Here is a 26,919-nt window from a genome sequence, read left to right as displayed (position 1 = left end):
CAAAAGTTGTCGTAGTGTATAATAGAGATCAAGGACGAGACAACCGTGAAGATAATGTCTCGAGTAGCCTATTGAACTTGGATAGAACCGTTTTATGTCTTCTTCTTCTTCTTCCGATGAAGTAGTATGAGGTAGTTTGATTGAAATTATTGAGTTGAAGAGTAGAAGAAAATAAAGTTGATTGGCCAAACGAGGGGAGTTAATTTGACTTTACCACTCAGTCTTTGCGTGAAAGTGAAAGTGCAAGAGCGAACTTGCTTACGCTGCTTTTGGGGGTAATTAAACCGAATAACGGAAACTACGCTAGCATAGTACGTCGTAATCGTTGTAGCAATACATTTGATGGGATTAATCAAGGCAGCTGCGTACCTGCCTATACTTTAGGTTGGATATTTTAGGAAAGCGAAATTGAGGATTTGTAACTGCCGTAGAAACGGATCAAAGTTGATAGTTGCCTAGAAACGCATCTCCTAGATTATTCAGGTACCTAAGTGTTTAGGCACGTATAGTGACAAGTTGCTGTATACACGATTGGTAAGTCCCATCAAACACAGCCAAATCCAATAAGACCACCTAAAATATCGTATATCCGCCCAAACACTTGTGCTCCATTGCAATACCTAGGTAGATTTCAATAGTAAGGGGGCAAAAAAGGCCCGCTAATTCTTAGCAAAGGCAGCCTTCAGCTCATTGACACAATCAGTAACAAACTCTTTCGAAGTTGGGTTAGATCCGTCCCAATGGCCAAATGGATGTCCTTGTCCCTTATAGATTTTAATTTTACTGGGAGTCCCAGCTGCAGTTAGTTTCTCATGATATGCAACCCCCTCCGAGACCAATGGGTCGATTTCAGCACAACGGATGATAGCCGGAGCTAGATTAGAATGAGAATCGGCGACGATGGGTGACGCACGAAAATCTTTCGCCTTCTCGTCGCGGCTTTCGTCCGTTCCCAGCCATAGGTTATAAAACCATACTAGGCGGTTGAGAGGTAACATTGGCGCGAATTCGAAGTCGACGTAACTCTTATACGGTGTCTTCGTAGGGTCGCATGAACCCTCCTTCGGGACGAATCTCGCGTCAATCACCGGCACGATGAGCAATTGCACGGCAAGACGTGGTAAACTCGGGTCATCCCGAGCCTGTAGCGCGAGAACTGCCGCAATACACGCTCCGGCGGAAAGTCCCCCAACGCCTACGCGTGAGGGATCTATCTTCAACGCGTCTGCATTTTGAAATATCCATTTCAGCGCCTGCCAACTATCTGTTGCCGATATTGGGTGAGGGTATTCCGGAGCAAGTCGGTAGGCGACGTTTACTATAATACAGCCAACCCTCTGGCAGAATTTTCGGCATAGAGATTCATCCGAGTCTAGGCCTCCTATTACAAAACCCCCGCCGTGGAAGTTCACGAGTGCTGGGAGCAAGCCTTCCCGTTCAAGTCCAGCATTAAGGACTGCTTCCGGTGTAGGCACGTACACCTGTATATCTATTTCACCAGAAGGATTCGAGACGGGAACTTGGTAGATCTTGGTGCTGGCTACGTCTGGTGCCGGTCCGGCGACTTTAGCTGTTGGGAAGTCGTATTTCTTTCGGTCACGATTATACTCTTCATAGGGAACTTGATCAGCTCGTAGTCTGGATGCTGTAGGCTCGCTAGTAAGTGACTGAACATGATATATAGAGGCAGTTTCGAGATAAACGATACCTTGGTAGCGAATGTAGATCTCGGTAAAGGCCGGGTCGAGTCTCTCGACTAGAGTAGGATGTAACGGGTTGACGAGAGATGCAACTTCGTTAGAACCCATGATTCGTGAGATATGCAAGTTTGTATTGGAAATATCAATTTCAACAAATTGCGTTCGCGCCGCTTATACGTCGTATAGTAGGTAGGATGTGGTAATAGAGTAACCGAAACCCCGGATAACTCGAACCGATCTCGTGAACTTGATAATCAATAAGGTAAAGGTTACCTTCAGAGTTCCCGTACCCTAAGAAAAAGTAGATATGTGATTTAACCCCTAGCAGTGACGACCCGTCCGTAGCCGGCCGCGTGTCTACCCAAGTTTCAATATTCTCTGTTCCTGACCTTTCGCGTGACGCTCTACATGCACTACCTATACAGCAATCGTGGGGGTCGGGGTACCTAGCAGTAAGACGCGGATAGGCAAGTTGTTGCAGGTAGCCAAGAAATAATAGACTATACTTCTACCGAAACCCCAACTGGACGTGCTGTGGGTATCCGTCGGCTATCCGAGGGGGGTATTCCCGCAGAATCCTTGCATGGAGGAGAGGAGAACGCACGCCTATATGGCCATATGACTAATTAAAACCCGATAAACAACATCATCTTCGTGTATTCCTAGAAAGGATCTCAAAGCAGCCAATCACATAGGAGGAGTGAGTATTAGGCATCAAGAACCTCCACGAACCTTTATAAAAGACTAAGACTTAGGAAGGCCGGACCAGAGTTTGCATTATGATGTCGCTTTGTTGCCCAACGATGCGCGGGATGTTGTGGCTTCGGTATTCGTACCTTTCATTCCCAGAGGTCTGTTTCGTTTTCTTGATATATTTAATGATAGTGCTTGAAGCATCCGATCACACGCACATCACATAGATGCTCGTTGTAGGTTCTAGCTTGATGGAGACTAACAATTCAATCGTAAATTAGAGTATATACCTCATATATAGGTAGTCAGTCTTCTAAAGGAGGGCACGTTTCCTTCCACACATATGGCTTTATGTCTGATATTGTACCCCCAATGAACGTCATACATAGAGTGAATGCCAGGATAGATAGAATGGAACTATTGACGCCTGTCCTCTATCCTCTTGCGAGGGCGCTGGTTGCTTCTTATATACCTAATCCAAGGGGATCTACCCTTGAATCTACCCCTGAATCTACCACTAACCCGCTCATACCCTAACACTTTGGGAAGATGGAATGGGTAGGATGACCTTCTCAGCGAAGGCTTGGATTACTTGATATGCTTCTTACAAAACAGGCGTTCCCATGTGTAGGTTAATGAACATACCTAACATAAGGTTAGTGTAAGTTCTACTTTGAATCCTGATGGGGTATCTTGGGGTTGCGGTAATAGGGGTACTTATCGCCGTCTAAACTACCCAATAGGCACCTGAGTGTTTGTATGCTTGAATATAATTTGACACGGGACTATTGGGCGTGCTCTTCTTAATATTTACCTTGAAGTTGCTGGTCTATAATAACCATAGTGAGGTCGAATAGAAGGCTTTAGCGGGCCTTTTTATGAAGTCATAATCTAAAATGCAGGTATTAAATATATCATTATACAGGAAATTCTAATTAATCTCGGTGTTTAGCCGTATAATAAACTATTATATTAGTCTTCAGTGACATAAATATAAGTTTGGCGAGCCAATTATCGAAATGGGGTCTTTAGGTACCTTTTAGAAGCAGTATGGATAAGCTTGACACTGATGTCGTTAACTTTAAATAACAGAATGGGCCTCTTTGACTAATTATGAGTACATGCTAATAGAACTTGAGTGATATATATTGTTAAGTTTGAGATTAGATAGGTATTCATAATATCAAAATAGTGAACTTTGTGAGCGGGCTTTATTATTGAAGTTATGATCTCAAAATATACCATCCAATAGACTATGAAAATGAGCCTTGTTGGATATCTACGCTATTGGGATGTCTATGACAAAGAGCTCCTAACTATACTGGTGGTCCGGTCTTAACTGTATTTATAGTTCCTCGGGTTTTAAGAGAGTTGTGTTCTCGCTTCTTGGGTACTCGTATTGTTATAAAACTAATACTTCCTAGATAGTATAGAGTTATTGCAAATACTATAGTATAAGCGTTTCGGGTTCTATTTAATATAACTGCATGGTTTACTGTTTGGCTTAGTTCATAGCAAGCTTGCAGGACTCCCAAATTGTACCGTGGCAACGATAGGTATATAATAAGATATCCTTGGGTACCTGGATTGACTCGTGATCTCGAGATGGGCCAAGAGATAACCCGTGATGACGGACTTGGCCACATACGACCAAGAACTGATCATGACGCACGAGACCTGACGGGAGACGTCTGGATGCTGGGTTATTGATAGTTATCTGTCATTGGGCTCTTCGAATTTAACGCTCTTTATGTAGATATATATTTACAAAAGGCCGAGTTACGGCACTGGTAGATAGCTTCGAGAACCGGTCTATAACACAAATCAAGATTGAGACGATATTGCATTGTTGGGTAGGCCGTTTTAATATGGTATATACGTCCTCTGTGCGCCCAAACTTATGATCGGGGGAATGATGTGACAGCACTGTGTAGGAAAATGGCTTCGATAAGGAATGCATCCTCCAATTATAACCAAATTCTCTGTGTAGCAGCGTGCTTTTTTATCCGCGTTTAGTTTAAGGCTGTGTGGAGATTCGCAAGCATTACCTAGATGACTTAGAAGCTCCGATGAAAGGTTACGTATACGCGCGTATGTATGAAGCAAAAATCAGGCATTCAATCATGCGTAGGTAGGTATATTAGCAAAGTGTATGTGGTCAGTTGAATACAAATCCAGGAAGTTCTGTCTCTTAGGCGCGTGGAAATCAGATGCGTTATCATATTCGGGCTTGACCTAACAAAGTATACCTGCGACATTTGCACATGATCCCATCTTCCTAGGTAGAAAGACCACATATGGGCATATGTAGTTCGGAGTCTTCATTGAGCTGGAGCGCTTCTACGGGGCGCACTAGGAGTAGGTGACGACGCCTAAAAAGTACTTGGAAGGTCAAATTATAAGCCTGAGAGTAAATCCATCGGCTGACTTGGCGAACGGTCGGCCCCCTTTCGCCCCGCGCGATGCGTAAATAAAAGGCACCGTCCATAGGCTTCCCTGATCACCAGCCCCATTACTTGGTTGGGCTCATTTACTGCAATGGCAGGAGGACAAACGGCGTCAACCGGTGATACGAAATTGTATCAATACTAGGCTACTAGGGGGAAGGGGGGGCTGAGTAAGAGGTACTCATTCTTCCTGGTTGACGTGTGTCACTATCTCAATGTGGACGGAGTCAAGGGATTTTGTAGTTTAGAATGCTATGTAGTAGTAGCCATGGGGTTTCAAACTTTGATATTACCTCCGAAACTCAAGGTCCAAGCAAAAATGTAAAGTCAATGATAGAGAGGATATGTGATCGTGATGGTATGAGAATGAAAAAGACCTTAGGTACCTGGTTAAGGTACATGTATGAATAGAATTCGGAAGTTAGAAACTTTCAAAGTCAGCAAGTGCAAGTGCATGGATACAAAAATTAAGTTACGATTGCGAGTACCTAACAGGCTACATGTAACAGGTACCTAATCCCGCCCCTTTTTTTTTCAATCGGCACGGATCTGGTTGGAAGAGTGACTAGCGGCAACAGCACGTGACTTCCAAGGTTTATATGCGATGGCATGTGGTGCGTGCACCACCAAGCTGGATTTCTTCGCGACGAGCTGGATCTTGAGCCATCAGACAGAGAGCAGCAGCCCGGGAGGCCGTTTTAAAAAAGATTGTACAGTTTAGACTGCCCCAAAAACTTATTACATACCACCAACGAGCACAATGGCTGCCCCCGTAATTCATAATTTGACCCTGCCATCGCACCCTCATCTCTATTTCCCATTTCCCATCCCATGATAATTTTCCTCTTGCAATCCCCAAACCATCACCACCATTCCCATCATCGTCGTCACTTTTTCGCCAGACCGTGCCCAGCCTTGAAAACCACCGCCTCACCTCGCCCGTAACCCTAGGCATCGCAGGCGTCCGCTGGCACCGCACCGGCCAGGGCCTATCTCCGAAAGGGCAGATTGGCACCGACGCCTCTTAGGACAAGAAGCGCTTTAAACGTCGGATCTCGGGTGGATCACTTCACACTTTGCCAGGTTGATGACCTGACCAACCCAATCTAAATACAAAGTGCACAATCCCACCAAAGGTTTTCCCCCAAAGAAAGATCTTACTCTCATACATTCCTACCATCTTTCCACACCTTTCTTTATTGTCTCATCAACGCATCACCACCCCAACGCAACTTCATCAAATCGTCGCGTATTTTTTTTCGCTATGCCGACTCCAAGCAAGGCCTCTGCCTCTGCCAAAGAGAAGGACCGACGAAAATCCTCAGGCAAATCTTCGAATCTTATCACCCTGCGCGTCCCGGCTATCAAGCTTAAGAAGCTCCTCGACCCGACATCCGTTAAGGAAGAGTCGCCTGTGAAGGAGTCTCCTGCTTCGACTACCCTTCCCAGCGAGCCGGCTCCGGCCGCGTCAAATGGCGACAATGGGTCCGCGTCTAGTCCCGGTACCCCAGCCGCCGCGGGAACGCCGTCGCAGGTGCCCATGGGGCCCCCGACGGAGGCTCCCAAGAAGAAAGGCGTGAAGAGAAGTGCTGCTACGGCGAATGGTTCCGACCCAACAGCTAAGATTAGGGGCAAGCCTGGCCCCAAGAAGAAGCCCAGATTGTAAGTATAATGTGTTATCATTATTGGCTTGAGCTACTGTCTGGTTTAATGCCAACTATTATTACGTTTATTTACTAATCATATCTATTAGGGAGGACGGCACTATTGATCCTAGTGGACGAGCCAATGGAGGCAACTATCACAAACTCGGACCGAAGGCGAATCAGGGTGCTATCAACGCTGGGCTTCGCGCACTTGATCGCTCAGGCGCTCCCTGCCGGAAGTGGAACAGGGGTGGCTTCAGAGTCAAGAGTTTTACAGGTGTAATCTGGGAGATCCCTCGTTGGACTGCCCCGCCTAAACCTAAGCCCCAACCCACCACAGAGGGGACTGCTGCCTCTGCCGAGAGCAGCAATAAAGAAAACAAAGAAGGCAGCCAGTTGAAGAGCGAGAATAGCAATAGCCATGTTGATGGTGAACAGCAAAGCATGCCACCAAGTATCAACGCGAGCTCGCCGGCTCCTACACCTGTTGCCGCTGCTTCTTAGGCCGATGCCTTACATTAGCATTCTATTATAATGGCACCATTGGCCGCCATGTGTATTTGATAAAGGGTCTACAGGGTTGACGAAAAAGCAAGGCGTTTAGGACTGCAGCTACGATGCGAGCTTAGGGGTGACGAGGGGTTACATTACTCGTATTAATAGACTGCGAGGTGCTTGCCTCAGGTCCCAATGCAGTCTCGGTTTAGAGGGCAGATTCAGATTTGCTTTACTTGGCGTTAGAGGGATACGGGGAGGATTGTACACTATGGTTTACATTATGGCGTTGCGACTATAAAAATACGGAAAGTCGGCACAGAACAACGGGTGAAGCAAGGTCATACATTTATTTGCTGCCTTTGGTCATGGCTTCTATGAATTCTTATACAATGTTGTTATTACTGCTTAGGTGTCTGAGAACAGAGGATCTGTGTGACTGGCTTGTGAGCCCTTGTTGCTTAATTGATGAGTTTTGAGGATTATTAGACCAGTTTATCTGATGATGCTGTGATGTCCTTCATATAATATCTCTCACAATTTTCGGACAATATTTTTAAGTAAATATGAGTGTGCGGGTACCTGTGCTCTAACTTCATATTTGTAGGTACTTGTGCTGTCTGCGTAAACTCGACGACCGCACCCTAAAGGGTGCTGCGCTTTAATTAAGGATTGGCCCTGTAACTCGGGATTGATCCGAAATACTTCCGAATAGGCGTGTTTCTCTCTTATTTTAGGTATTTTTCAACATTCATAATATTTCATAATATTTCGTCCTATTTGGTAATATCTTTTTCCTTTTTAAGATTTTGAATAGCTTCTTATTTGCTTGAACCCTTGTACGCTATCCTCAATTACAAGGGCTAATGCCTAATTAAAGCGCAGCACCCTTTAGGGTGCGGTCGTCGAGTTTACGCAGACAGCACAAGTATCCATATCCGTATAGGTATCTACTCGTATAAGACGAGTCAGGTACCTACATGTATCCTGATCATCGGGTATTTTAGTTTCAGGCTCGTCCCTACGTAAGTACTCGTGGGAAAGTGAGTACCTAACGATAGCGGATTTTAGGCAGGTCGTCTCATAAGAAGCCGTATCCGGAAGAATATATGTATCCGATCCACCCCTTTATAATGCAGAACTGTGTTCATCGCCCTTATGAGGTATTCAGTACGTACATATCTCAAGGTAGTGATAGCGATTAAATACACCCGGATGGAATTTATATAATGAGGGAGAGCCACTTTAATGAATCGGCCCCTCTCCATCGTCCATCGTACCTGTAATGCATATATTAACTCACCCAGAAGATGCAATGCAAGGCAATCGTTGCATCATCTGGTTTGATAACTCTCGAGAAGTATTGTATTTACCGCAGTACGTACTTAGCCTAGCGTTCTTATAAGCCAACCAAAAGAAAAGCCTTTGTATGATCATGTCCAAGTCTATGGCTGTAAAAAGCAAATAAATACCTGTCATAAATACGATGGAATCCGATGCCCACACGTATGTAATTTAATATTTTTGATGCCAGCCACTTGGAGATGTTTACATTGAATTAGAAATGAGATATCGAAAGCTACATGTCTGCTTGGGTACCTAATTCGTGCATATGTACTTACGGGGTATCATGTACGCATATTGAAACGTGCCGGGTGGGCTAGTGTACATTGATAGGAGTCTGGGTTTATCTACCGATTGGCGTTTATTAACGGTGAAGCGCACCATGCATAAGTACATAAATATGTACCTATTAATATGTACCTAGGTACAAACTTGGCATTAGCTGTAACTACCTAACCTAAACTACGTTATCTGGGGAAAGTCGGACTAAGTCAAGCAACGGCATCCGTGACCTCGTGATTGATGCATACTTACATCTCTGTGTGCTGTACATATCTTCTACCTTTAGCATTTCTCCGCAATAACCTATCATCACTCGACATACTTCACAGCATCATTGCTGCCCATCTAACGCACATCTAACACACCGCCTTCGGGATACGTAGTAAAGCGCTTCTGATAATTACTGACTTCATTAGAAGCTGGTCATGACATATACCCATGTAATCACTTAATACAGGTGTTCTTGCACTACGGCACGGTACGAAAACGGCCCATCTCTTTCCTCTAGCGAAACGACCACGTCGTGCGCAAAACCTAAGCTTTACATCCCTTGATCGCCTTATCTGAGTTTATAGTTCGTCTTATAAAGGCCACGGGTTTTTAAACCTACGCTCCTACCGCTTGTTCCGCATTAATCGGATTGGTGCACCAGGGGCAAGAAAGACTCAAAGCTTATTCAACGAGCTCCTGATCGTCCTTAGTCGTACTGCGACACAGCTCGGACTTAAGGTTGATTATGGCAAACCCATTTAACCATGATCGCTTCCAAACAGATATATCGTATACGAATTCATATCCCCAGAGATCCTATCCTCAGATGAGGGATCTACCTCCTCCGCCTCCAACTAGCAGATTTGGTGCAGGTTTTACACGTTCGCCCCATTCGCCGCTCAACCGCCTCTCATATCTCCTTAACCCCCCATCCGAATCAACTTCGGATCTTTATGCGGCAAATCCTTCCTCCCAAAGACCTAATGACAGCATGGATACAGATATGAATCATGGCTGCCCGGATGGAGCTATACCCTCCCAGACCCGTCTCCCGCAATTACCGTTGTATTCGAGAGCCTTTGAACAATTTATGCATAACGAAGAGCACAATAAAGAGGTCGCGTTCACACCATCCTATCTGGATGGTTCGGATTATATACGGAAGCTTGATGAAGCGCGCAAGGCTAAACAGGCGCGGAAAGAGGCTCAGCAGCAAGCAGGAAATGGGTTACCGGCTGGTATTACGACGGGTGCCCTAGCAGGTAAACCACCAGCGTCTCACTTAGGAATGACATACGATTTGATCGAACGAGCACCGACCGTCGACGATGAGATTATAGTACCACCTTTACCTACCAAGTGGAATAAGGACGATAAACAAGGTCCTCTGGAGGTTTTAGCAGACGGCTTGGAGGTCAAGTACGCTTCAGGTCGCACCACGAGGGAACAAGAGCATGAAGCCTGTGCGATTCGTGCAGACCATCCAATGCCATGGCAAGCAGGCCTCTACTATTTTGAAGTTAGTCTTCTTTCTCGGAGAAGAGACGAGTACGTGTTAAGCAATAATTCTCTATACTTCCGGTAAGGTCTAACTTGGATAATCGTAGAACCACAGTATGTATTGGCTTCTCGGCAAAGAACGTCCCTCTAGCCAGGCCACCAGGTTGGGAGCCTGACTCGTGGGGTTACCACGGCGATGACGGTGATATCTATTCCGGGGATAAGATTGGAAAACCTTACGAGGGAAAAAACTTCGGGCCGCCAGACATCATTGGGTGCGGAGTCAACTTCCGAACTCGCGAAGCATTCTTTACAAAGAACGGGAGGCAGTTTAGTATGTATTTCAAATGCATACGAGCACGTAGCCTTGGCATGATCAGATCGGGTTTTAACCTTGAATACAGAAACTGCATTTCGGGACATAAAGGGAGATCTTTACCCTACTGTTGGCATGAAGAAACCAGGGGAACACATTCGCGTCAACTTTGGCCAGACAAAGTTCATGTTCCAAATCGATAACTTGGTAAAGGTACTTTCCCATATCCCAAGCTAAATTTCCCTCGGGTATTAGGCAGCCTATCTAACTATTGTGTTTAGAGAGAGCAAGAAAAAATGATGGCGGCCATCAATAGGACAAGGTAAGTTAACACCTAACCAACTATTAGGCCACGGGAAAGCTGACTTATACGATATAGCATAGAGAGATTAGTATCACCTCCTAAGAATGAGACCGACTTAATTCAGCAACTCGTAAGCTGGCAGGCATGTCTTAAACTCTCACTTTCACTAACGGAACGTGCTAGGTCTTGCAATTTTTACAACACGATGGATACGTCGAGACGGCACGGGCGTTTGCCGAGGAGATACATGCAGAGAAGCAAGACTTACAAATTGATCAACAAACTCCTGTACCCGGTATCAACATCAAGGATGATGAGGATGCTCACCATAGGCAACGTATGTACGAGTTATGGCTTTAGCTTATCATATACTAACTACACCAGGCATCCGGAGAGCTATCCTCGAGGGCGATATTGAAAAGGCCGTTAAGTACACCTATACGTATTATCCAGGTGTGTTGGACGAAAACTATGACGTGTACTTTAAATTGAGGTGTCGAACCTTCATTGAAATGGTACGGAAGTCAGCTGAGATAAGCAACTCGAATGCCAAAAAGAGTAACGGACACCCATTCGACGACACTCCTAACAAGATGGACGTCGACGAGAATGGCTTCTCAGACCAGATGGAAGAAGACGGTCTAGACACTCAAACAGATCAAGAGGATTGGCTTGTAAAAGCCGTCCAATATGGCCAATCATTACAGGAAGATTTTAGGGATGATGCGAGACCGGAGACCACGAAAACACTCAACGAGGTATTTTCGCTCCTGGCATATCCTAATCCCCTGGAGGTTAAGGAGGTCGCGCCTTTACTGGATCGCAAAGGTAGAGTAGCTGTAGCCGAAGAGCTCAACTCAGCAATACTCTGTAAGTCCATCGATCCGCCTACGATATTCGGTGTGTAACTAAACAATCCACTAGCGTCTTTGGGAAAATCGTCGCGGTCGGCATTAGAAAACCTCTATGGACAAACAAGCGTCTTGCTGGATTATCTACGTGAAGATGGCGGACCAGGTTCGTTTATTAACATCCAGTCTGTCGTCGACGCGATACCGCAACCATTCTAGTATGGTTACTTGAAGCGATACGCTACAATGGGTCCCCGCCTCCTGCCGAGACCTTGTCCACTAACCGAGCAAGACGGATAAAGTGTGGCTAGATGCGGAGCGTAATGTTCGTCCCTCATCAATAACCGAATCACAATTCATATGATGACATCAATGAGGCCACAAGCTTTCCTGCACTGTTTTCATAGTAAAACTTGAGACTTGGAAGTGCCAGCCTCACTAGAATTAGCCCGCCCCACGTCCTGTGGAAGCTCAATAGAAGAACATACAACACAAATGTATCAGTCTCAGAACTCATGTATATTGTCCTCGATGCTTTGCCCTTCACCAAACCAAGCTTCCTCGGAGGAAGAAACGCTACTTATTTTTAGACTAGCTCGGCGATGGCGGTACGGACTTAGGAGGATAGCAAGGGGAGAAGCGGATAGGCATTTTCTACTTGGCACCTTTCTTATTCTGTATTTGTCGCACGAGTTTGTCTTATTCCCCCTCACTCCTCGCATACTTTGGGGGTTTCCATCATAGGTTTCCGGTAACCAGGCGCGCATACGGACAGCGGGGCAGAATCGAATCGAATCGAACGCCTCCCTCCAAGTCAGTTGTTTAATTAGTACCTTAGGTAGTCTATCCTATCATAGACTAACCGAGTTGATGGTAGCTGGGCTAGGAAACCCATGCTCCAGTGTACAAAATGGCATAAATATGGCATAAGTCAACCTTGCTCATATAGATGAATAGAATTCGTGATAGCACGCAAGTTGGCAGGTTCAGAGATTCGGCCAGACTACCTACATAGGTACATAGTAAGCAATTAAATTAGTAGTGCATGACACATGTAAGGGTGGGATGGAGGCTATTCAGACCTGATATTAGTCACTACGCTCTTACTTAAAGAAACTTACCACAAGCATTCGACGTACGACAAACATAGATATTAAGAAATTGATATATGAGCAAGACATATAGCAGCTACTATACGGAATCCGATCGATATATTAATCCAGGAACCCATTTGATCCGGCAGAATAGAGGGATGCTTTTAGGTAGGCAGGCATGCAACTTCCGCTACCCGCGCATTTATTCACATGCACACATCAACAAATACCATGACCACGAGCTGAAGGGGAGACCAATGAAAATCAAGGCAACCCGCGTCGCGTGAGGCTTGGCTTTGGAGACTATTTAAATATGATCGAGATCTTGAATTTGTTTATTTCTATCCTGAGGTATCTTTCATCATCCCGTTCGCCTTTGTCCGGGCGACGATGGCCGTTTCGTCATATGCAGCTGGTCCAACCGAAGCGCGCGCGCCAGCCTAGCATCTAGCCATCCCATTGTATCAATCAATTGTATATCCGGAAAGGAACCCGTCCGCATTGCGCATGCATTCATGAATGAAGATTAGGTAGGAAAAGGGGGAAGGAAAAGAAAAAAATGTAATGTGATCGCTGCGACCTTCCCTTCAGACGTGACCACCACCCGTCTATGCTTGCGTGCGCTCTGATGCGTGGTGCCGCATTGCAGCGGCGCATGGGGGGAGGGGGGGAGCTTCGCGAATCGAGCCGTGCCCTAACTGCAACGGTGCCAATAAACATAACCCCTCTACAATCTAGCCCCCTTCGCACTCGAATGATAGAAAAAGCGTAGTAGTGTAAACAACGGCCCAGAAATTAAGTATTAGATATTGAGTTTTTCTTCGTAGGAATTCGTTTATCTTCTTCTTGTTCTTGTTCTTTGCTTGTGAATAAGTGTTCCCGTCTTCAACCCTTCGCCGAACTTTAGTCTCATATACGTAGAACAAGTCATGATCACGATGACGGATCACGATGACGGGCGTCTCGAAGTTGTTTCCGGGTTATGCCGATGGGGGTTGGAGTTCGTTACCGAAGTTTCTCGCTGCGTGGTCGCTAACCTGGCTGTTGGTGGGGGGAGGTGAGGGGAGAGGGAAAAAAAAGCGCCCAACGTCATTATATCCGTGACCCCCAAAAGATGCCAATGTCAGATGCCAAATCCGTAAAGTAGCACAAAGTAGCACAAAGAGCAGTGATGAACCCAGCCCAGCGTGCCCGTCCTCGACAAACCTTCTCCAACCTCGGTTGTGTACCCTATGGTTCCAGAATAGCGATGATAAGCAAGCAAGGAGGGCGTAGGTATTAAGTAGTATAATATAACTGTCGCAACACAACATAGAGGTTCTCGAAAGTAGCAAAGAAGGGGGGGAAAGGGGGGTGAAGTAGGGGCGAATCACGAGATGGCAATGCCCTCTAGATCTCGCATCAGCACCGCCATCTGTGCACGCTTCGCAGCCTCTGCTACTAGGTTCAGGTTCTGGATGAAGGCATCCGTGCTAGGCGCCTTCTGAGCTGGCGGGGGAGGCGGTGGTGCAAAGCCTTGTGTCATGTTCGCCGTTACAGCCGTTGTTGTGGATGATAGCTGGCGCTGGGCCATAGTGGGAGAAGTGATCGGGGCGTTCATATTGTTTGGAGTACGTGCGTAGAAGAGAGCGTAGAGAGTGGGTTTGCTCGTGGGAGGGATATGCGCACGACGAGTTATGCGCTGGTCTGGTCTCACGTCGGCCTTTTTATCCTGGGGTAGGTCCTGTTGGTAGCTAAAGCACGAGATGGTGCGATGTCGTACGACAGGTGGAGTTTTGCTGCTGGTGTACAGAAGCGGTTATATGTATGAGTTGACAACAGAGAGAGAGGCGCGAGACTGTAGGTCTCGCTTCCAAAGTTGAGGATGTGTGAAGGGAAAGGAGGACGAGAGGTTTTTTTTTTTCGTGGGCTAACAGCAGGCTGGCGGTAAAGGCTTTTTAAAGGCGAGTCTGACTATATAAGCCAAGTCGTCGATCACGATGCAACGCAAGAATTGATTTGGGTTAGGCGGTGACGAAATTGGTGTGAAGGTTATCGTGTCGTAATTCCTTCCTCTTTTTTTTTTTCCCTTTCACAAGAAAGAAGGTGGGTTGAGTTGGAGAAAAGCTTGATGATATGATTGTTTCCTATTTTCGATGGTCTCTTGCTTGTTGCTTGAGAGTAAAATAATAATAAAAAATATGGTCGAGGGGAAGTAGCGTGGGGGATATAAGTATCAAATTATGTATCTTGGAAGTATTCAAGTATTGAGGTATTAAGGTATCGTGATCATGTTGTTTTTTTAGTTTCCCTTTGTTTGTTCCAAGGCTGTCTGATAACAATCTAGTGTAAAGTGGAGGAGGGCCCTTTACTGTATTGACCCCCCAATTCTGAGTTCAATAATGCACGTTCAAGACCAGGGGTTATCCAACCGGCCCTTAATTTTTTTATTTTCCAAGTACAGTAGCGGCTGCAAGTGCGTGCAGATTGTCGAATGGGCTGGATCTGGATGAACAGTTCAGAATTATGGATATCGAGCCATTTAATATATATAGTAGCAACCAAAAAGGCTATTCGAGAGGTTCAGGAGGGGACTGCATATAGGGTCCCGTGCAGCAAGTCAGGCGAGATCCGAACGTAGGTACGTTGTATTGTATGTATGTGTACCTAACCTAACCTTCAATATTTCACCTTACTTACCTATATTTTGATACGGTGATATGTCAATACGGCGATATGGAAGTATGGGTTTGTATCGACGGCCGTCCGGAACAATATCTACATCTATCACAGTAGTTATCGTACTAGTTAAGTTAAGCGTGGCTATAATGTACCAACATACCTATTTACACCAACCGGCGATTAACAACAAGACCGAGGATAACCTATTCGGGTAAGTATTTAATGTTTAGTTGCCGACTCTTCCAAGTATTCAGTCAAGTACTTGACCCCTCAGCAAGGGAAAACAAAGAACATATTGATTATCTCACTGCTAGATGTAGAAAAGGCAATTAGGACAATGCTGATCCCAGTAACCAGTTTTCACTTCAGTTGCAACAGCGACTATCCGTCCCGGCTTACCTGCTGGCTTACATGCATATACATAGGTAATTTATCCTATAAGCTGTAAGCCGTAGGTACATTACCCAGATATGTAAGTCACCTATTTAGACACTTAGACTTGCCTATATTCAGCTTCACTCGGCGAACCAAACTATTAACAACATCCCGCAGGGAAGGTGAACAGATCCCGTCAGGTGTCGTAGCAATGAGTACCACGCAGCTAGGGAGGTCCCAAATGCGACTTTGGCAATGGAACATCACGTTCAGCTTCCTAAGCTTCTTAAGCTTCGATCCCCCTCGCTGATCTCAGATCTCGTTACTGAGAATCTACATCATAGTACATCTAAAAGTAGATTTAGCAGCGGAAAATTGAGTCGATCTTGTCGACCATGCCCAGAAACAGTATAATATAAGTCTGTCCTCCGCTTGAATCCGTAATAATGCGGTCTATGATTCAAATGAGCAGGTAGATCTTATCTATCAAGAATATAACCGCCATTTTCAATTACTCTACTGAGACTTCCTAGCGTCATCGGTGGTCTCTTGTGAACGGATGAACGGCTCGCGCACCGACGAGCGCAAGTGAAGCGATCAAAAGTTATTTAAAACTGTAGTGTTCTAGTCCATCACTATCGCATCCCCCCACCACCATGTCGAGGTATCTTTCCACCGGAGGACGAAGAAGTTGGGTTCTTCCATTATTCCATCTCTTCCATCTTCCATCTTCCATGTATTTTCCTTGGCAATAGAACAAATGGGACGAATGGAAACTTACGCGATGTTCTCGAAGAATTGCGGATGGGCTTCGAAACTCATGAGTCATTATATCTGACCACCAAGAAACATCAAAATAGCAATCGGCATTTGGCGATACCAGCCAACAGCTCTTCAGATAGGATGATATGGGCTGAGTTGATGCCCGACTCTGCAAGCCGGAAGTGCATCATCTATCCTACGTGGACTTTCGGTATATAATTTGTTCCACTTTTTAACAGTTGACATAGATGAGCATTAACATCGTAGCCCCCAAAATTACTACCATTTGGTGTGCTATTTATGCCCCCCACGGATGAGGTAAAATAGAATTTCACCCCGCAATGCGCCCCGGACTCTTGGGTGTCTGACATTGTCGGAATTAGCTTGTGATCGGCGCTCTCTCCTGCTTTTCGCGCGAATCCTCCTGCACCAATCTTGTACATCTTAGATTCGTACCTGTAATATCGATAGCGCTAAGGATATTAATCTGAGCAATAAGATGTTATCTCCAAGTTTTGGCATGTTTTAATGATGTTGTTCTTAAACACCTCATCTGATTTCAGCCCACCCACCCGTGAAATACTTAGGTACCTACTATGTCAAAGCATCGTACCTCGGAATACCTATTTAAGCACCACGAGGACCCTGAAAAATATCTGCATAACCCCACATAATCCACATAATGCCCGAGACTAGCGGAATCTAGCGAGTCTAGGTTTAGGACACGCGAATTTGTCGGAAACTCGCTGACTCGCTAGGTACCTAATGTAGCTCGCTAAATCCTCGGTCCATAAAGTATTGTACCTATATCCCGTACCCCCATGCACGTGCTTATCAAAGATCTAATCGATAAGATATGAGGCTAGCCAAGCTGCCAAGCTATGACTTCTTTGCGGGTTCAAGATGGAGTTTTACTATTACCTAAATGCGATTAGAAACATGAGCGCGAAGTCGAAGTCGCAGGTCAACTTATTCAAATCTCATCTATTATAAGCACTCACAAGCAAGACGAGTGACACGCGCCACGGTTTCTTCAACATGTCTTCGAAAACTCACGGTGTTACCAACCCAAAGCCCTCTGGCGCAACGGGCTGGTTGACCATACCAGCTCCCTTAGCTCGACTCTTTAAGAAATTTCCTCTCTTAACATATCCTCCCAACGAGCTTCCTATTCGTTCACCTAGAGTTAGAGATGTAGCGACTTTATACGTCTTTATATCTGATCAAGATGCCCTGAGTGGCTTACCTAGCTTTAATCCATCTTGTCTCAAATGGCAAGTATGTCACAAGTATATTGTCTAAGCTCCGAGTTTACGTATCTAATAGTCGATATAGACATTTCTCAAGCTGGCCGGGGTCGATTTCCAATTAATACCCTCAAATAATCACGCTTCACCAACAGGCGCATTGCCATTTCTGATGCCTTCGTCGAGTCCTAACAGCTTCGCTGCACCTTTACCTATACCGTCCAACAAACTAGAACAATATGCAGCTGAAAGTGGCACACACAAGATCTCCGAAGTCCCAAGCTTGAAGCTTGAAGCTTACGAATCATTGCTCGATCACCGCATACGGAACGCATGGCTCTACTCTTTATATCTATCCCGCCCAAACTCCGCCCTTCTTTCGCGCCTCTACGTCACACCGGTTTCCGCATCGCAAATCGTGAAAGCGACAACCCTATACCAATTGCGCCATGCGGCGGAGGATCAGATATCAAGATCCATAGGCACGCCAGCTGTTGATTCGAAAAGGCTATATGATGGGGCGAGGGAAGCCTTTGAAGCCTTATCAACGGTACTAGGCTCAGGGGATTGGTTCTTTGAGGCGCCAGAGCCAAGTCTATTTGATTCTACAGTGTTCAGTTATACCCACCTTTTACTCGATCAGGGACTAGCATGGGAAGATCGGAGGCTTACTGAAATCGTAAGCGAGTTCCCAAATCTAGTCGAACACCGCAACAGAATATTACAGAAATGTTGGGGCCAGGGCTTGGGTTGAAATCGCAAACAACGGTATTCAAAGACAAACTATTGCGTACATCATACAGTTCTATAACGAACTAATAGACGTTGATCAAGGGCATGTACGAATTCACGAGATATGAAGATAGACAATATACCCCCTCTAAGTCTTGGTGGCATATATTAAACACCATTGACACAAATTAACACCTTACTAGCTACTAAGAGTGGCATCGCCGTATTTAACTTTCATTTCATGTATAAGGTTATATGAATAATTATTAGTTGTATCTCTGAGGTTTGCGCTCTGGAGTATCCCGCGTCATATCAGTATCAGTATCCTCACCTTAGACAGGTTCAGGCTTCTTTATACAACAACCCCCCCCCCCCTTGAATGAAAATTGTCTTTGTGTTAAGATATATTCTAAAACCAAATAGCATCAAGGCTCCTGTTTGCCTTCTACCTGCAGTCTGCATCGGGAGATCGATCCCTCCGTCATTCTGAAAGATACCAAAAGAAAATCACATTCGAGGTAGGTTTCTAAGCCTCACGCCTTTATTTCGGCTGGGATTCCGTACCGTGGCCTTGTGCCCCGGCACCACCGCTTTCCTTTGTCGACTCCGGCTGCACCTGAGGCCGCTGCCGGGCGTTGGCGACGAATTCTGGACGTCGATCGCAGTTGTGTAGAGCTGAGTGGGCAATACTCTTCGAGAACGACCAGTTGGGATGCCAAAGTCCGCAGCAATATGAGGTTGGCGAATGAGCCGTATCGCCTCCCTTCTTGGAGTTGGATGCTCCGGACGGATCATTGCTACCGGCGGCGTTGCTTGAGGACATCGTGGTGTTGGTGGGAATGAAGTGGTAAGATTGGTTACTTGTTGTCCGATTTGTTACTGTAGCGTAGAGATTCAATCGGGGGAAGGTCGAGGGGATTTACGGCGAGGCCATTATATATTTTTACTTGGATCGCCTAACCATTTACCCACTTACGAGTCCTTAAAACTTAGGCTTCGTAACTGTAATATTGGTCAGTCACAGACTTAACTTAACAACCTAATAGTGATCATTAGCTAGACTTGGAGCTCTTGTTTGGATGCAGTCTAAGATACACGAAATCCGAAACCCCTGAAACTCTAGCATAGCGAAAGGCAGTTATACTTAATATATCCTCATTAGTTAAGCTATATAAACTCTTGAATGCCTAGGCACCGATAGCCTAAGGTAGCAAACTTGTACTCTAACTTCTCCTTACTCCCTAACTAAAAGCGTCCTCTAACTTACAGCTATAAAATATAATTGAGACACTCCTCTTCTTCCTAGTTATACATTGTCTTAAGATGACCCAGCTTGGAGCTTATATCGTCGATTCAAGAGGAGAAACCAACCCTACAGTTTCAAACTTCCATAGTCACGTCTAGAACCAAGGGTTCCACCTCTGTACGTTATGCAGTTTCTCAGCACCGCTGGCGCATACGGTGAGCCAGTCGTTCTTACTTATCTGCTGCCACTCGATATTGTTCTCTTGTCCCAGACACCGGTAACAGTTCCAACCGTACGCCTCGGCATACAAGTCGAGTAATTCCTCCTTGCCGAGCTCCTCCCATCCGTCTAGGCTGAGAACCACACTCTCCTCGCAGGAGACAACCTCGAATATGGATGGGCCCGTCTGGCGAGAGCAAATTACGCAACACGCTCTTCTCGGCTTCGTCACTGGGGGTAACGGGGGCAGGGATTGCTTATGCAGGTGTTGGGACTCGTGAGTTAGGCTCCCTAGCTTAATCTCGTTGGATGCATCGTATTGCTTCAGACGGTGTTGTTGGACGGCAACTCGTTTAGCCATTTGTATGTCCAGCACGAAGTGCTTGACAAGGGCTAGCCTTTGAATCCTGGGGAATGGCGGCCACCGATGCTCAGCTGCTAATTTCGCCTTCTTATCCAAAGCCTATTCGACGATAAGCTGAGGTCTCGGAAAGAGACTGGGCAAGGTGGAAATAGAGGTTGCATACCATCTCTGCTTGTAGCCTACGCATCATTACCTCTTCTCGAAGCAGTGCGTCAAGTGTTTTCCGCCAGTTAAATATAATATCGAGACCATCATTTTCCACTTTCAGATCAGCGATGTCGGTGTCGTTGACGATATAACCCCCCGTCATACCCTTCTTTAAGATGCCTTCTCCTAATCTGAGATGCGCGACTCGATTCTCGAAGCTATATTGACTCCACAAGGTATGGATTTCCCTTTTGTTTAGTGAATTCGAAAGGCCGGCGCCCGAAGTCTGAAATCGAACGCGACTAGTTTCAAAGCCGCCCTCACTACTATGGTTAGAGAGTTTATAATCGATCTGACATCGCGGCCCCGAGTACAGCGTAATAGTTAGCTTCGGGACCCAATACCGCAAGAAATGGCGTTCGATGCGGCGCATCTGTCTTCTTGCTGTATGCCGTAAGGTCGTCCATTGATATGCAGGGTCCTGGTCATAGTCGTCTACCAAAAGGTCTAAGATTCGCTCGATCAACTCTAGGGGAAGCATTCCCCAGAGATCTGCTTCTGGGATCATGCTGGGCGATCTAATTCCGAGGACGAATCGACTAATTCATACTGACTACCCAAATCCCTAGAGAACCCCTAGTCGGGAGGGTTCAGCGATGATATATACCATAAGGCGACTGATACATTATGCCCACCATCACAGGTTCGAAATCTCAAGCCGGCGCGCCTATTGGTCATGTACCATACAGACCATATGGAAAGCCTTACAAGCATGTCGGCATTTATCCAGAGACGAGGATCGGCAAGGCCTCCAGATAGGAATCAAACATATTACATCCATCTGCCCGCCTTCCTCAATACCTGGCGCTGAAATATTGGGCATCATGGTGTAAGAAGACACGGTCTAATTCCTAGGAATTCCTAGGTTGCATCAATGACGACGGAGTCGGGACTTAGAATAATGCTGGACCGGTAATATGAAATTCCACCGAGCCAATGAGTCAATATCCGGTGGTCGTACTGCTTCTAACCACCCGGTAGATCGGCCCGTTTGCATTGCGATATCCCCCAAATAGAGGAGGTGCTCAACTTATTCGTCCTCGAACCCACATATAATAATCCCGAGAAATTTCGTGCCAGAGATCCTCTTCCCTGTAGATGCAACTAATCTTACCCGATCGTTCGAAATGCTTCATTCTCAGCGGCTGCCTCGGTTCGCTTCAGGGGCCATGAGACCAAGGGATCCAATGATCAGGGGGGTAGATCGGACGTCACGCTTTTGGGACTTTGGTGTCATTTTCGGGTCAGATCGCAAAGACAAATGGGCGAATTCGCGCCGGCAAGTAAGACATACAGGATGCTATGCTAAATCAGATTTAATAGTCTGCAGACCTTATCTATATACCTAGGTAGCTTCTAGTATAACTCATTCACTCTCATGCATCTTCATAAATTTGAGACCATTATATATTATTAACGTGGATGATATGATCATGTGGCTTGGGTTATATCTTCAAGCTCATGAGATATCAAGAACTCTACCAGTGAGCTCTATAACAAAACCACTGGACGACAAATCTCAAGCAGCCAGCCCATCGTCACATGCGTGACCCGGCTGTCTGGCCCTCTGCAAAATATTGCAGGTATTCCCACTTTTCCACGAAAGGGTTCCCTATGCTTGGTATAGTTACGGTAAATATCATTTCATAACCATTGATGCGCGTTTTTCGCGTCTTTAACTAATTTAATCTGGCATAAATCATTATAAGTGCTGTTTGTCGTTTATCTGAACTTCGGGGGTGGGAGTCGTAGAATCGTAATATACACGTCGTACCTGTTGCCTGTCTATTGTTGTTCTGTTGCATGTTGCATCTTGGGAAATGCTCGAGCCCCCTTTCTCGAGTTAACTCGTCTCCGTACGCCAAATCCATGCAGGGTAGGTTCTTTTCATCAATTAGAATTTAGTCCCGATTCCTCTTTTTTTTCTCTTTATCTCAATCCGGCCATCGCAACGTTGTGCATGGACTTCATGTCGTAGTCACTTTCGTCCCGGCCGTCTTGGGGGGCTTCCCGAGGCGGTCTGACGCTGCCCGCCCGTGAGACCCCCGGTCTTCGAGAGCTTATACTGGAATTCGAATATCTTCTGTGTCTCCTCCCTTCCCTCTCATATCTTGTCTCCCCGATTGTGCTTGCTGATTCTGAAGGTGGAACGACGCTTTCCGCGGCGCTGAAATGAGCTTCGTCGCCGTCGAGTGCCAACTGGGGAATCTTGGACATCCTGTTATTCTCTGCCTGATTCGCCCTATGGCGCTTGTACTCTTCCAGAGCCCTCCTCAGAATCTGACGCATGAAGGCCTTATTGACATTCCTTCGGACTCGATCGAAGTAGCGCACCACATCACCGATAACCATGACTTGAGCATCGTGATCGACGTCGACGATATCGGCATAGTTGGCCCGGGAGTCTTCTTTCACGCGGAGCTTTCCGGGGCGTAGTTCGATCCCCACGGGGGAATACGGTAGGCGTTGCCCTACACCGCCCTGGTCGAGGCCCGGGGTCGGATCACCGTTGCCGAAGACGTATCCTTGCTGGAAATGGTCAATGCCAGGCTTGGCGAACTCATGCTTGCCTCCTATGGAAATAGGTCTGATTTGGGTCACGGTCAGTCAAATATTGATGAAACCGATCCCTCGTGAAGCTAACTCTCGCTCGCTTTTCTTGTGTTTATACGTAAACACTCGGAGTAGTTCAAAAAGGAAGTTTATGGTGTCGGTGAACCGGAGCGGTATGGTTGTTTACTTACATGCAAGCGCAATGATGAGGAAAGGTATCGCTATGGCGCAAAACGATGAAGCGAGTGTATCCGAGACATTTCCACTCCCACTCGAACTCCGGAGCGTCGGCCCAGAGAAATTCGAAGACCTAAAAGGCACAAAATTTAGCACATTTCCCTTCTTCTCTAAATTTACATTTTCGGTAACTAGATTAAAAATGAACTCACGTCGCCGATTTGTAATTTTGACGCCGGTCCGATGTCGTATCCCTTAAGGGCTGCGGAATGAAGATGTCAGCGATACAAGTATTTTCACATATCCAACTGCACAGGCTCGCACCGGGGAAACAGTAAATCATAGATTCTTCCAATAACTACAAATCAAACTTACTCAGCGGATGAGCATCTGGCCCGTCCCGCGGCACCTCGGACGCATCGTCCCCATAGCCTGAGTCACTTCTAATAGTAGCTTGATCGCGGGGTCCCATCTCTGACGAGAGAGAAGAGAAGCCAGAAGAAAGAGAAGAAAAGAGAGAAGGGGGCATTAAGAAGGAGGGCCGATTTCGTTCGGAGTTATATTTAGGGATTAGGGATTTCAAAGGGGGGGGGATAGAAAAAGGAATAGGTAGTAATTAGAAGGGGGGGTTTCTTTTTTTCTCTCTTGCTAGTAATGTTTACTATGTAGTACATGTTAGTAGTGAATGAAACCCCTTATTATTTGTCGAATTGTCTAGGCGGTGATGCTGCCCAACTCCACCAGATATGCATAGAGATGCATTTCTCCTGTAGTTGTTAATGGCCACATCAACGATGAGGCTCCACTGTCCTCCGATATCCTAGTCAAGCGATACATATGGTCAGCCCAGATCACAAGGGGGACAACGGACGCCGGGGAATGAGGCGGCGAAGTGGATACTAGGGCCCTTCAGCTAGCCAGAGAAAATCGACCACATCGTCACCGCCATTTGGCTTCCGCCAACTTCAAACGATTCCTGCGATAAGGGCAATTTCATCCACCATGCAATACCTAGGATACCTAGGTAGACGACCCTCCTCCCTCTCTCCCCCCCTCCCCCTCACCCCCTCTATTCCACTTTAACTCTCGAACATTCCTCCTTGATCGGGTCTGGCGTGTCCGACGGCTGCCTATGGACTCGAAGAGAAATCTGGAAATCTGGGCTCCCGGCCCGCTGCGGGGTGTTCGATTTCCCTTCTCTGCTTCTGCACTCTAGAATCCGCATGAAAACCCATTTCTTCACCCACAACGGACGGTCCATGCTGCGAAGCACGAACCCGCGATTGCGGTACACTGACGTCAAATCGAACCAGCAATTATCGGCGCCACGAGAGCTTCGGGAGGTCGGAAGAGCCGATCGCAGGTGGTCCCTACTTCAGCGCCCCAGCCCCCAGCCCCCAGCGGAACTCTCCTTTGAACCCCGTGATGTCGGGTCCGGTGCGCGACAACGTGGACAGACAGATCACGTAGACAAGTCCGTATAATGCGTGACCTGATCTGCCGCCCTTTGCGAAGTAGGCTCTGTGGCCATACCGAATCGGTGCCTGCATGGTATCATTATTATTTGTGACAACTCCATTCGTTAGATCCAGCCAGTCTTGTGGGTAATCGTGTCAAAGGTATGTGTCCGGTCAAGGTATGCAATTACTCATCGCAACCTTCGTGAATATTTATTGAAAACAACTCTCCATACCTGACAAACCGGTGGGTATTGTGGTGGCTATATTCGGTAATTAGCGCATGCACTGATGCAGACGATCCATCAAGTAGGCAATGTAGGTTAGATCTCTACAGTAGTATACATCAGTAGTCTATAAGTTGTTGATGCAGCAACATACCACTTTTTCCAACCTTTAGTGGCCAGACATTTTCTTCTTTTCTTTTCTTTTCTTAGTGTGTTAGACGGAATATCAACGCCAAGTCAACATGAAGTTACGTGACTCATCCACGTCCATCCCTTTCTCGCGTCGGAAACCTGTTACCACGATGACACGAAAGGTGTAGAGTCTAGTAAAAGTTCTATGAATAGAAGGTTGTGAGTAAATGATTGCTTACAATGAGAAGTCTCAACACGAGAAATACTCGAGAATACTCCTTTTTGCCCCCTGTGCCCCTATGTCCCACTGTGTTAACTGGATAGTAACTGCATATGCTTTACCTAACTGCCCCTTTTTTATACTCTTTCACATTATTATCGAAATAAAACTAGGAAGCTAACCTCAAGCAGCATATCGATCCAATCACATGCAATGAGTATAAGTGTTAAAATCAATAGTATATATGTAAGCCCGGCCATCCCTATTGCCACTTTAGCCTCGTATCTGCGACTAGTTGGCCTCACTATTATTCGACTGCTGCATATCCATTTTATGCTGGCGCCTTACGGGCTCGATTCGAACAGAGCCAGAGAAATATGCAGTGCGGAACCGGGAGGGGAAAAGGACAAAATCCCTCTCTTGGCTTTGCACCAAAGCCTTTACACTAGAATACGGTTAGCACTATGTATTCGGCACGTGAGACTGGAGCTTCTATGGGTCGACTCGCTTTGCATCTTGCAGGGTTTTAAGGAATTCGGCTGTGGAGACAATGCATAGGAATCATTTACGTCAGAAAATATTTCCCGATACTACTACATTCGATCTGGGTAGCGAGGAAGCTAGTCCAGGCCCAAGATAACCCAAAAGCAACTTATCCTTGGATTTCGTCCTTCGTAAATATACTATAAAGCTCTTATTATTGGTACCTATTAACTACTACAACGCCCGGTAGGATATTGCTATCAAAGGCATTCAACTATATAGTCCTTCTATCCTACCATATCAAGGGGGAAAGTCATATAAACCACTACCCTAACTCCTTAGAAAATTAGTTATAACGTTAATCTATAATATAGTTTACGGATGTGTTTCAACTATCCCTCTAGATCGAGTTCTATGATTCGAATAGTTAAATACTAAATATCATTAAAGTCCACCTAACCTACCTTCTATGTTGGTACGAACTGACACCTTCTATCTTTCAACTCGATGTGATCTCTATTAACTACATTATTTTCCACCTTATAGTTCCACGAAAAACTCCCAAGCCTAGTAGGGTTAATTACTAGGTAGGTATCTATACTTGCAATCGTAACCTCATCTACGTCGCAGTACGGAATCAGCTACGCCGTCAACACCTTCTATTCTTCCACTATAACGGTAGTTTTTTACTATTTTTGTCATAATATTTTCTACTTCTACTCTAGTCCTCGAGTTATCTCTACACTATCGTATATTGTCATTGGTGGTGAATACGAGAAAGTAGGGGCCTTTCTTCGCTAAAGAGATCTACTAGGCATTACCCCAGGCTCCCGGAAGAACTATACTATACCCGGCCCTAAGATCTGGGATCCTTCAACGGCTTGAAGGGTAATGTTCAAAGACGGAAGCTGATAGCCTTCCTGAAACAATTGGCTCGCAAAGGCCATTACTTCAAGATGTTCTGGAAAGTTCTAAGTTATTACTTCCTACTAGCCGATCTGTATTTATTGTCGTAAAAGGCTCCTAGGAATACGGCGATCAGGAATATAACCTAGCTTCTTTAGCTGCTAGGCACAAGCACTTTTATAATGCTCGTTAGTACATATTCAACTACTATCCTACTCGATCATCTGATATTTTAAACACCTTGCACGCATATGCTGCTTCGATATGTAAAAGTCAAGCAAAATCATC

At 45.9% G+C, this 26,919-nt stretch overlaps 7 protein-coding genes across 7 annotated transcripts; 3 read left to right on the top strand and 4 right to left on the bottom strand.

Annotated features, from left to right (window-relative positions):
- Positions 1-469: 469 nt before the first annotated feature.
- On the bottom strand, positions 470-1,887 carry F5Y00DRAFT_271623 (Alpha/Beta hydrolase protein). The gene has a single exon (XM_048012834.1). The coding sequence runs from the start codon at positions 1,806-1,808 to the stop codon at positions 660-662; it is 1,149 nt and encodes a 382-aa protein (XP_047869088.1). The 5' UTR covers positions 1,809-1,887; the 3' UTR covers positions 470-659.
- A 3,603-nt stretch (positions 1,888-5,490) lies between these two features.
- On the top strand, positions 5,491-7,517 carry F5Y00DRAFT_225631 (DUF1711-domain-containing protein). Its single transcript, XM_048006192.1, has 2 exons — positions 5,491-6,502; positions 6,594-7,517. The coding sequence occupies exons 1-2, from the start codon at positions 6,105-6,107 to the stop codon at positions 6,988-6,990; spliced, it is 795 nt and encodes a 264-aa protein (XP_047869087.1). The 5' UTR covers positions 5,491-6,104; the 3' UTR covers positions 6,991-7,517.
- Positions 7,518-9,130: 1,613 nt separating this feature from the next.
- On the top strand, positions 9,131-11,932 carry F5Y00DRAFT_133783 (SPRY-domain-containing protein). Its single transcript, XM_048004243.1, has 8 exons — positions 9,131-10,146; positions 10,206-10,432; positions 10,503-10,627; positions 10,696-10,736; positions 10,794-10,848; positions 10,902-11,055; positions 11,103-11,588; positions 11,643-11,932. Exons 1-8 carry the CDS (start codon positions 9,344-9,346, stop codon positions 11,786-11,788), a joined length of 2,037 nt encoding a protein of 678 aa, XP_047869086.1. The 5' UTR covers positions 9,131-9,343; the 3' UTR covers positions 11,789-11,932.
- A 2,074-nt stretch (positions 11,933-14,006) lies between these two features.
- F5Y00DRAFT_225628 (uncharacterized protein) lies at positions 14,007-14,303 on the bottom strand (the record flags this gene model as incomplete). Its single annotated transcript, XM_048006191.1, has 1 exon — positions 14,007-14,303. A coding segment is annotated over exon 1 (184 nt), but the record flags the coding sequence as incomplete, so codon positions are not given.
- A 2,832-nt stretch (positions 14,304-17,135) lies between these two features.
- On the top strand, positions 17,136-18,614 carry F5Y00DRAFT_225622 (uncharacterized protein). Its single transcript, XM_048006190.1, has 2 exons — positions 17,136-17,739; positions 17,797-18,614. Exons 1-2 carry the CDS (start codon positions 17,500-17,502, stop codon positions 18,460-18,462), a joined length of 906 nt encoding a protein of 301 aa, XP_047869084.1. The 5' UTR covers positions 17,136-17,499; the 3' UTR covers positions 18,463-18,614.
- A 964-nt stretch (positions 18,615-19,578) lies between these two features.
- F5Y00DRAFT_225619 (uncharacterized protein) lies at positions 19,579-21,599 on the bottom strand. The gene is made up of 2 exons (XM_048006189.1): positions 20,433-21,599; positions 19,579-20,368 (listed from the first exon to the last, which is right to left on the bottom strand). The coding sequence occupies exons 1-2, from the start codon at positions 20,982-20,984 to the stop codon at positions 19,841-19,843; spliced, it is 1,080 nt and encodes a 359-aa protein (XP_047869083.1). The 5' UTR covers positions 20,985-21,599; the 3' UTR covers positions 19,579-19,840.
- Positions 21,600-22,405: 806 nt separating this feature from the next.
- Positions 22,406-23,678, bottom strand: F5Y00DRAFT_257809 (uncharacterized protein; the record flags this gene model as incomplete). Its single annotated transcript, XM_048010609.1, has 4 exons — positions 22,406-23,063; positions 23,221-23,339; positions 23,419-23,468; positions 23,582-23,678. 4 exons carry the CDS (start codon positions 23,676-23,678, stop codon positions 22,406-22,408), a joined length of 924 nt encoding a protein of 307 aa, XP_047869082.1.
- Positions 23,679-26,919: the final 3,241 nt, after the last annotated feature.

Source organism: Daldinia vernicosa, assembly GCF_022497035.1.
Source record: "Daldinia vernicosa strain CBS 139.73 unplaced genomic scaffold F5Y00scaffold_4, whole genome shotgun sequence".
NCBI classification, from domain to species: domain Eukaryota; kingdom Fungi; phylum Ascomycota; class Sordariomycetes; order Xylariales; family Hypoxylaceae; genus Daldinia; species Daldinia vernicosa.
The sequence above is the reverse complement of the archived record's forward strand: the minus strand, read 5'-3'. Positions and strand labels throughout refer to the sequence as shown.